Genomic DNA, 10,366 nt, shown 5'->3' on the forward strand with positions numbered 1-10,366 from the left:
GGGCTGCGCAAACAAGCAAAGCCCCATCCGCGGGATGCAGGCAGTACATGAAACCATGCCCCCTCCTGTCTGCAAAAAAAACTTTCTCCATGGAACCGGTCCCTGGTGCTCAAAAGGTTGGGGACCTCTGAGCTAGAGTCTGATTTTAGGAGACACTCCTTTTTAGAAGACTGGGTCTCCTTGTCTTTTTAAGGCTTATTGAAGCAAATGCTAGTACCTGTAAACTATTTCATACAGGTAGAAAACAGGTATTCTAGTAAATTCACCACATTCTACAGGAAAATACCTTAAAACAGCGGGCAATAGATTATAGCTATCATTACGCACACTTTTAAGTTATACAGTCTTCATGTCACTTCTACTCAGCTTTAGCTCCTCAACAACACTAGATGTCTTCTTACATTATTAAAGAGCAGCTGTAAATCCGAGCTGTTCAATTCAGTACATGCCAGAAAACATGAAACCGTCTGCTTTAGTCTCACGTTCCGTTTCACATTTTGTACATCTTCAAAATATTAAATTTTTCAGGGCCTTCGGAAGTAACAGTGCCTTTTTCATAAAGTTCAAATATACAACCAGATCCCAGAGGCAGATACTTTTAATACTTTTCTCTTCGAGACACAAACTGCTTTTAGTTTGTTCCAAGGAAGGTGCCCAGATCAAAGGCAAAGCAATAGCGATCTTTCTTGCCCAGATTCATTTTCTTTTTCTGGAATTCTTGGCAGCAGAGCAGAACGGGTCAGTCCCCAGAATTTTTGAGGTGACAACTCCTTCTTGGTTGCAGTAAACTTCCAACCCATATGGCTTCCACAGATCCTGCACTGAGCTATAGTCCATGCAAATCTGGAAGTGGATGGCATTTATGTTAGCCTTCATGATTGACAAATATATTTACAAGGCGGCAAGATATTTATAATAGCTCTAAAATCATATAAAGCAGATTTCAAAATATCAACATTTATTACAGCGTTTAAAATAAGGATTCACGTATACGCACATTTGCATAATGGCAGAACTGAATGCGAACAATAACATTTCAGAAATGGCCTTAAACCACTTTGTCCAGGATTTTTCTAAAACACGAACCAGAAACCTGTTCTAATATTAAAGCATCAGATTCCTAAATGGCACTATTTCAAAACCACTGACATTCTAATAATATATAGGGATTGAGAGTACTTCCCCATAAATGTCAGAATTGGTTAAACCACATATGGTTGGCACAAATTAAACATACACTCGAGTCATAAAAATGTAAAATGGCTTTAAAAAAAATTGAAGCTTTTCGTTAGTTGGAGAAAAAGCCGGGCTGTTTTTCCTTCCTCCTTCAGCATTAAGGAGACGGTGTTAATGAACTTCTCATTTTTTTTTCTATTTACATTTTAATTCCTTTGATGGCTTGGCATATGCAAGATAGTTTCTGCTTCAGTAACGGAGAAATAATGCAAAATGGCACACTGAAGCTTCTTCTTCGTGGAAAAGCATCTTTGGGACAACTATGACCCGGATGACTGAGAATCTCTATAGACATATGCTGGAGGTGGTTGACGGAGCAAGAGACAAACATCTACTCCGTACCATCCGTGCTCTTGGTTTAAACCTTTTATTTATTTAGCTGTTGTTAAAATTAATTGTAATCTTTTACTACTTTTATATTTATCTCTAGCATTGAATCTTTTTAGTGCTTTATATTGCCATAAGCCACCCATTCGAAATAGTGAGATGGGCAGTGTAAATAAAATAAAATAAAATAAAATAATAAAATAAAATATAAAATAATAAAATATAAAATGAAATATAATAAAATAAAACAAAATTAAAATTAAAAAAGCACAAAATAAAATAAAATGAAATAACTTACCCAGGAAACCAGCTGTGCTCTGTGGAAGATCTGCCATTCAGATTCAGATTGCAGGCCTTGTAGACAGTAAGGGTCTCGTGCACATAGCCATGAGGATTCACATAGGCTGCCATAGGTCCACATAGGGATAAACTACAAACAGTTTTAAAACATGATAATGGCAAAAGCACAAAAGTGATTGTTTTCCAAGAACCATATCCCCAACTGAGTATTTTCTTTAACAGACATATCAGCCAAGCTTGAAAAAGCCTTCAACATGTGGGTTATTGCAAAAGATAGGTATTGGCAATAATAATGGAAGCCAAAGGTAATATTTGCTGTTTTGCATATTTATGGAATCATCTTTGTCATGTCAACTTCTATGGTTGTAGAATTGTTCAGAAGTAGAATAAAATTATGTTGTTTCACAAAGTTCTTCCAATTTTCACCTGTACATATGCAAGCCATCAATATGATCATACTTAACTCTATTTCTCTGTATCATCTTTATCAGGAGAGGCCATGCAGACTGTAGCTTGGTAAGAGCCAATATTATAAGCAACATCCCATCAAGACAAAGACACTATAGATAGATATGAATTCCTCTAGGAATTAGTGAGGTTAGCTACCCTAGATGGCGGGCGGTCCAAACGAACCGAGGAACCTCTTCAAGCAATTCAGAAGATACAAGTGCAAAACACTGTATCTTGGACTGCCAATGCAATCCATCTACAGGGATATTGCCTCTGTCCTAAAGGAGCTGCACTGGATGCCAATATCCAACCAAGACAAGTTCAAAGAGCTTCTGACATATCAAGCCCTATATAATTTCGAATGGGATGCCTTCTTATAAATCTCTACAATTGAGATTGAGCAAGGAAAGCACACCTACTCTTGTGAATAATTCAGAAGATTCTTAAGGCAGACTATTTTTGACCCTGGAGCCCAATTGTGGAATTTCCTCTTTCCTTAGTCACAACTTTCACTACTAGCTGAAGATCCTCACCAAGACTTTTACTGCATGGTTTCATGTGTGGCTATTATTTTTGTGGTCAATTTTCAGTTTTAATATCAGTAATGTTATATTGATTTATGATTTTATGGTGTCCTGGATAGGGCTTATTTTGATCTGAAACCTAATCATCTGAAAAGAAGGTAAAAGCTTTATGAATTAATATACATTACTCAACTCCCAGACATCTGGATAATTGCTAGATAATAATTTCATATTTGTTTGTCTTTATTAAAAGTTATCCTGCTTTTTTCCCAAGAAACTCACGATGACATATTATGAGAGACAATACAAACTAAGAGATGTACAAAGTAACTTTAAAATCTCACCTGAATATTTCATTTTTAGTAGTTATTTCTGTGTCTTGACAATGCTTACAGCAAAGAGAGGTACACTACAAACAAGAAGGCAAATATTATACAGGAAAAGAAAATTGAGTTTCTGGATCAAGAAACTCAACTTTTTATTTATAAAACATTTTAGATATAAATTGCCATTCTACAATTCAAATAACAATAAGTATCTAAACAATTAATTTTATTTTTATCCTGCCTTTATTAATGATAAGTAATTCAAGGCAGTAAATATGGATAATAGTCATTCCTCCTGTTTTTGTACAATAACTATATTAATTCTTATACTATCCAAATATTATAGACAAATAAATTGGGTTTAACATTTATTCAAATCAAAACTGCTGCAAAATGTGTTTTTACTGTATATTCTGGAACATGCAATTCTTGCCATGAAGACTAGAACCAGATAACTGAATAATTATTTCAGTAAATTATTACTACTTTGGAAGGGTATCATATTATTATTATGGATCATCGCACAGTCAGCCAGTATCATCATCATCATCATGATTATTATTATTTGGAAATAATCCATAAATATATGGTAAACATCTGTGCTCCCATCCCACAGCTCGCTAACCCTTCGGTAAACTACATGCAAAATTTTGGTCTGCTCTTCAGACATACAACCTAATTAAAGTATTTTTTTTTTGTTTAATGAGAAAAGAAATGAAATTACACATGTACATGCTTCACATGTTCAAACAATCACATGAAGGCTAAATCATCACTAGGTAGAAAAGTTGAAATTGTTAATTTAACCTTCCGCCGCGCCCTCAAGACATGGCTTTTTCAACAAGCGGGCCTGACCTAAGGTGAGTTTTAAATAGGGACAATTTTTAAACAATTTTAAAGAGCCACAGCTACCAATATTTGGATTTTAATTGGTTTTTAGTAGGGGAAAAAATTTTTTTTGTACAATGTTTTAATATGCTGTGAGCCGCCCTGAGTCCCATGGGGAGAAGGGCGGCATATAAATTTAAATATAAATAAAAATAAATAAATAAATAAATGTTAAGAAATATTCACATGGCCACAACAATGTGGGATAGCCCCTCATCTCTGGACATCATACCAGTAAAAGCTAAAACAATTATTATTTTGAATAGTCAGGACACAATAAAAAATATTGGGTGATCGTTTTCAGCATACATTTCACATTTAAGTCTCCCCAAAAATAAGTCCCAATGGGAGTGAATCTTGTTAAGCATAATACAACTGAAGGAAGTTAAGAGTTACTCACTCACTTTGTTCATAATATCTAGTTCACAGCGCAGTCTCTGAACAGCACTACCAATTTTAAGCAGCTGAATTCGCAAAACATCATCAATTGGTAGGCATGCTGCAACTCTATATGAAAAATCTGAAAGAAAAACAAGGTTCATTCAAAGAGAGACAAAAGACTTAACCAAACTACATCTAGGCAGAGCATTAAAACTAACCTATCACTATTCACAATTAAGTTCTCTTAACTTCAGATCAGCTGGAACAAATCAGACTGCTTTCTCCAGGTAGATATTAACTATGCTTAGTTTTACTATAGTTTGCGTGTTATAAATGTAATACCGTAGTATCTTAAGGAACAATATAATTATAAAAAACCAGCAGATCTGCAATTTTGACAGAGTGATGCTACTGCTCTTCTGATGCAACTCTATAAAGCCACATTACACATACAGCAAATTAGGGCAAATGTATAATAACCAGGTTAAAAAAAGGAAAGACAAATTGGAAACTGATCAAGGAGAAGCAACCTAGAACTAAGGAGAAACTTCCTGACAGTTAGAACAATTAACCAATGGAACAACCTGCCTCCAGAAGCGGTGAATGCTCCAACACTGGAAGTTTTTAAGAAGAGACTGGACAGCCATTTGTCTGAAATGGTATAGGGTTTCCTGCCTAAGCAGGGGGTTGGACTCGATGACCTCCAAGGTCCCTTCCAACTTTATTATTATTATTATTATTATTATTATTATTATTATTATTATTATTATTATTATTATTATTATTATTATTATTATTATTATTATTATTTTTACAGTAATAGTTCTTGTTTATTACAGTGTTGTCATCTGCAGAACTACATAAAGCTGTCCGTTCTCCTATTAGATTTCCCATATTAATGGAATATGTATTGTAACTCAACAACTATTAGCTGCAACACACAAGCTATTGCAAGTGGTTTCCACACAGGAGTGTAACGTGTAGCACTGCTGATGTTTTCCTGGTGTTCTTCTAACAACTTGGGTAGGTGGGTGCAATTTCACCTCTTTATAAAAAGTCACAATAAATATACAAAGCAGCAGAAGGTTGGTCTGCAACTCAGTTGTGATTGTAGGATCAGTTAACTAATAAACTGATTTGATGAAGACTTATTACCACCAATACAATTCATTATTTAATAAATAATGTACCTATTGCATTTGATGGAAGTGATTCATCTTTCAGATTTTCATCCCATTCATGAAGCTGCTCCTTTACTCGTTCCATCAAGGTTTCCTTGTGTTATAAGAAAAACCTAATTTAAACATAAAAACTTCTTTTTTTGATAACAAAACAAGAAAAAGGGAATTGTCGAGAAAAAGCATTTCTCATTATAACTGCAGTTTAAGCTCCTTAAAATTAAAATGCTGTATTTTGAATGCTGGGTGAAATATTAAGAAACAACATTAAGACGAATCATCTTGTTCACCGGCAACAAGGACCACCTCCTCCCTTGTTTGAAAAATTCAGTGGGGAGAGATTTGTCCCTCTTCCAATTACTTGACACAAATCTCTACTGTGTTTTTGCAAAGGTTCTCCTCCATTGACAGAATGGAGATGAAGTTGGCCCTAGATAACGAAGAGATGAAGTTGGCCCTAGATTAGGGGTAGGCAACCTTGGCTCTTTTATGATTCGTGGACTTCAACTCCCAGAATTCCTGAGCCAGCCATGCTGGCTCAGGAATTCTGGGAGTTGAAGTCCACGAGTCATAAAAGAGCCAAGGTTGCCTACCCCTGCCCTAGATCATGAAGCGGATAAATTGAGGGTGAGATATTGACATAGCTAGTCGACAAACCTTAACAATGCCCTGAAATGATTTTTTTTAAAACCAGAAACTAGAATTCATGAACTTATTCCAATTATACGCCTTTATATACCAAATGCAAGTAGACTAACAATTAGCTCAGAATGGAAAGCAAAAAGGAAATAGTGGCAATATACGGATTATAACTCTACCAACAGAAGGAGCTTAATTTGCTGAAGACATCTTATTTTACTTATTAATTATACACATTTCTATGATGCTTTGTCGATAGCAATGGCATACCTTTAATAAAAACAAAGTGTGATACTTTAAAGCAGCCTCTATAAATAGGTTAGAAAAGCATAAAAACCTCTAACTTCCAGTAAAATCAGATCTGCTTTGAAAACCTGAGGTAAAATTTCATTGAGAGGTATCTCCTTAGAGAAGATCTCCTCATCAAAGAGCCACTGTGGGCCTGAAAAGCTTGGAGAACAACTGCCTAGCCTTCAGCCACCAATTTCTATGGGAAGTTGTTGGGATGGGGGTGGCAACCTAGAATGAGAAAAAAAAATGGCACCATGACAGGGGGACTGTCAGGCAAAAAACAAACTGCAAAGTAGCAGATTTTCTATACTTAAGAACCCGAAACAGCACTGACTGCTCTAGTCAGTCCTGGATTGGGAGACCCTAGCCACAATAATTCATGCACTTATTGTCACAAGTCATGATTGCAGCAATATATTCTACATGGGCTGCCACTGGAAGACTACACTCGTTGTATGGGTACTGCATTGGTTACCAATAGGTTTATAGGTAGAATTCAAAATACCTATAGATATAAATTGAAGCTATAAGGACTCATATAGTTCAGAATTGTATGGAAATGCCCATTTCAGTGCCTCCTGTGCACATTCCTGCTTAAATGTGACAGTGCACACATCCCACTGTTTTTGAATAGATTCCTAGGGCTTTGTTATCTGAGGAGTGGAATCTGTCGACAATGTTCCTTAGATGCACTCCTCATATTAGTAACCCCTTTTTTCAGATTAAGCTGAGCTCCTCATGGTTGCACTTCTGCAAGATGTTTGGAGAATGGTCACCTTTTGCTTATTGTATTATTACTGAATTATTTATGTCAGTATATCTTTATGATGTAAAGATGGGGGGGGTTGCTTTCTGCATGCAAATAAAGCAAATAAACTAAGCAGAGTAAAAAGCACAATTCAAATCATGTACGAACACTATATGTACACAAGCTTATTGGGCAATACAAAAGAGCCACACAGAGTGCAAAAAGTTGAACACAATAAAGAGGAGGACGGAAATCTTCATTGATACTTACAGCATCATATAAAGAATATAACCACGATGGCCAGGAAGTCAGACTAGCACAGTGAAACTTGCGCTGTTAATACAAAAACATTTTCCTTATTATAGATCTACACTTTTCTACATAACAAAGGTAAGAGAGTGCGCCTCTAAAAAAGTCAGCCAATTTAAAATATTTTATATAATAATGTCCTTTCCACTTACAATTTATCTTGCAGTGGCATTGCTATTCACCTCTGCTCCCTATAACCAGGAACAAGCACACTTTTGGAATTTCAGAACATCTAATTGGAAGCGGCAGAAATTTGCTTTAAAATGAATGAAACTTATTCCCAAGCACATATATATTTGAATTAAAAATTACAGATGTATACTAAGGTGAGGCACCATCAAATTAGTTTTCACAGTATTAATTCCAAGGATTGCAATATAATCACACGTCATCATTATTATTTTAGAAATGCAGTAATTTTTACAAATTCTAGCCATCAAATCCAATGAAAATTGGATATAATCATAGGGTAGAGTAATCCTGAACATACACAGTCCTTTTTTCATCTGCTAAATTATGCCTCTTTAACTAAAGGTGGACCACAGCCATCTTTAGCAGTTACCTTGTTTAGTGGCCATTTGTGAATACTACCATAATAATAGTAGCAATAAGAAAAATTAACAATTTCCAAGCAATGCTGACACTTGCAACCAGATTTTTACACTTGGCAAGAATGCATGCCAAAGTGAGAATAATCCTGGCATTGCTGCTTGAAATAACTATATCTGAATAAGACGGCAGCAACCAGTGATCTTTGGAACATTTTCTCTCTCTGTTTTCATCACTTAGCGATCATTTCACTTCTGATTTGTGGAATGGATCTGTGATCGCTAAATGAAGAAAGAGTGTACAGGTAGATAGTCCTTGACTTACAATCACTAATAAAATCTGATATATTATGGGCACGTGGTACAAATGGATGATGGACTGGAGAAAAATTACTGTTTGGCAAAGTTGAATGAAGGGAAAGGTAACTGATAGTGGATGGATAGGATCAAGGAGTTTCCTGGGGTGTCCCATTAACCCATCTGCCTTCTGGGAAGTCAATAACCCAAATACAAAGGGAGAAGTCTTTTCCATTTATTTTTCAGTAGTCTTTCCCATCTACTTTCCACTGAAAGATCCATTGTCTCTAAATAAACAAATAAATAGCCTTTATGTAGTACAATTTACAGTGCTGATCGTGCAAAATGCCAAGAATGAGGATACTGAAGTCTTTTCATGAAAGTAACACCCATTTCAGTCTTTTTTAGCCTTCGCTGGATTATAACTCTCATCTTCCCCAAGCACGGCTATGTTAGCAGGGAATGAGAGTTAAAGACCACCTATCACAAGAGAAATAAGTTACCCTTCATCAACAAAGATAAACCAGAAAGTCATTACAGGGGGAAAAAACCTTGCTTTTCTAATCATAAACTAAAGCATTGAAGAATCTGGTACCGGAAGATTATTCTAAGACTTTAAAAAATAGTTAAACTAGTGCTTTGGGGAATAATTGAATTTTTAACTCTGAACTGAAAGAAGTTATCACAGCAGGTGCACAAACAAGTCAAGATTATTATGAAAGCATGCCTTTACAAATAATATATGATTGCTTTATGCTGACAGGGAAACAAATTTTTAGGGATATCTGGCTAGAAATAGATAAGGACAAAAATGCAGAAAGATAGAAATTGTCACTATGGATCCCTAAAAGGCATAAAAAACTCATTAAAATATAAAAATGTGCATGACTGATATACAGAAGACATATGCAGTCATAAATGCCAAGGAACGCAGCACAAATTTCAAAATTCAAAACCCTTTATCTATTTTTATATATCTAGGAAGAGAAAACATTTCTTTCTGTTTCTCTGATCAAAAAACAAGTCATAGTTCCAGTTTTATACATTTTTACTTTTAATATAATTTAACTTGAATTTGGGACAAGAGAAAATTCTTGTAAAGCTTTACTTTATATTCTTGGTTTTCAAGTCAATTTTTAAACTCCTGCTTTTATTGCTTTGCCCTACTTTGGCAAAATTTTGTATGAATATACTTTAGCATCTTATTCTCCAGAGAATTTAAATGTCAACTTAAGATCTACTTATCTTTAAATATATAATACAGCTCTCTAGGAGAAGAGCTAATTATTAGGATAAGTTGTATTCCTGAAGACTTCATTGATTCATTAAACACTTTTGTGCCTTTTTGTCATTGCTGACTCCTGGTGACTGCCTAAACTAATCCTTACAGTTTTCTTGTCAAGATTTCAGAAGTGGTTTGCCATCACATCCTCCCTAGGGCTGACTGAGAATGACTAGCCCAGGGTCACCCAGTTGGTTTTATACCCCCAAGATGTGACTAGAATTCATGGCTTCCTAGTTTTAGCCTTGTGCTTTAATCTCTCCACAAACTGGCTCTCTTGTTAAATACTACACATGATCAAAATGGTTGCTCTGGCTTCTCTTAGTGTTTCTTTAGTGGCAGCAAATATCCTGAATTTCTATGGAGAGATTAAAGCCACTATGAAGAAATAGTTGCTAGTTTTATCCTTTCTCCTTTCCCCTTGAAGTGATGTTTGAACGTATGGTATATTCATCTTCTCATCACCCAAAACGCTGGGCTGGCCTACTAAACCTATATGCAAAGATCTATATAAAGGACTTAAAGGGGCTCTTTCTAAAGCATCTTTGAAATATTACAAGCATTATGTCCTACAAAAGGACTTGACTGATTTGAAAGCTTTCTTCTGTTCTCTCTCTCTCTCTCTCTCGCTCTCTCTCTCTC

The 10,366-nt window shown here is 35.4% G+C and overlaps 1 protein-coding gene across 1 annotated transcript in view; it reads right to left on the reverse strand.

Moving 5' to 3' along the window:
• Positions 1-122: 122 nt before the first annotated feature.
• Positions 123-10,366, reverse strand: part of CRBN (cereblon) — a 27,353-nt gene continuing 17,109 nt past the window's right edge. The window contains exons 6-11 of the mRNA XM_015819862.1: positions 7,559-7,621; positions 5,623-5,707; positions 4,456-4,571; positions 3,182-3,246; positions 1,862-1,993; positions 123-843 (exon numbers count right to left, since the gene is read on the reverse strand). Of these exons, the coding sequence (XP_015675348.1) occupies positions 660-843; positions 1,862-1,993; positions 3,182-3,246; positions 4,456-4,571; positions 5,623-5,707; positions 7,559-7,621 (645 nt within the window). The 3' untranslated portion in view covers positions 123-659. The remainder of the gene's footprint in view (positions 844-1,861; positions 1,994-3,181; positions 3,247-4,455; positions 4,572-5,622; positions 5,708-7,558; positions 7,622-10,366) is intronic.

This window comes from Protobothrops mucrosquamatus, unplaced genomic scaffold, assembly GCF_001527695.2.
Source record: "Protobothrops mucrosquamatus isolate PMUCROS unplaced genomic scaffold, P.Mucros_1.0 scaffold1006, whole genome shotgun sequence".
NCBI lineage: Eukaryota > Metazoa > Chordata > Lepidosauria > Squamata > Viperidae > Protobothrops > Protobothrops mucrosquamatus.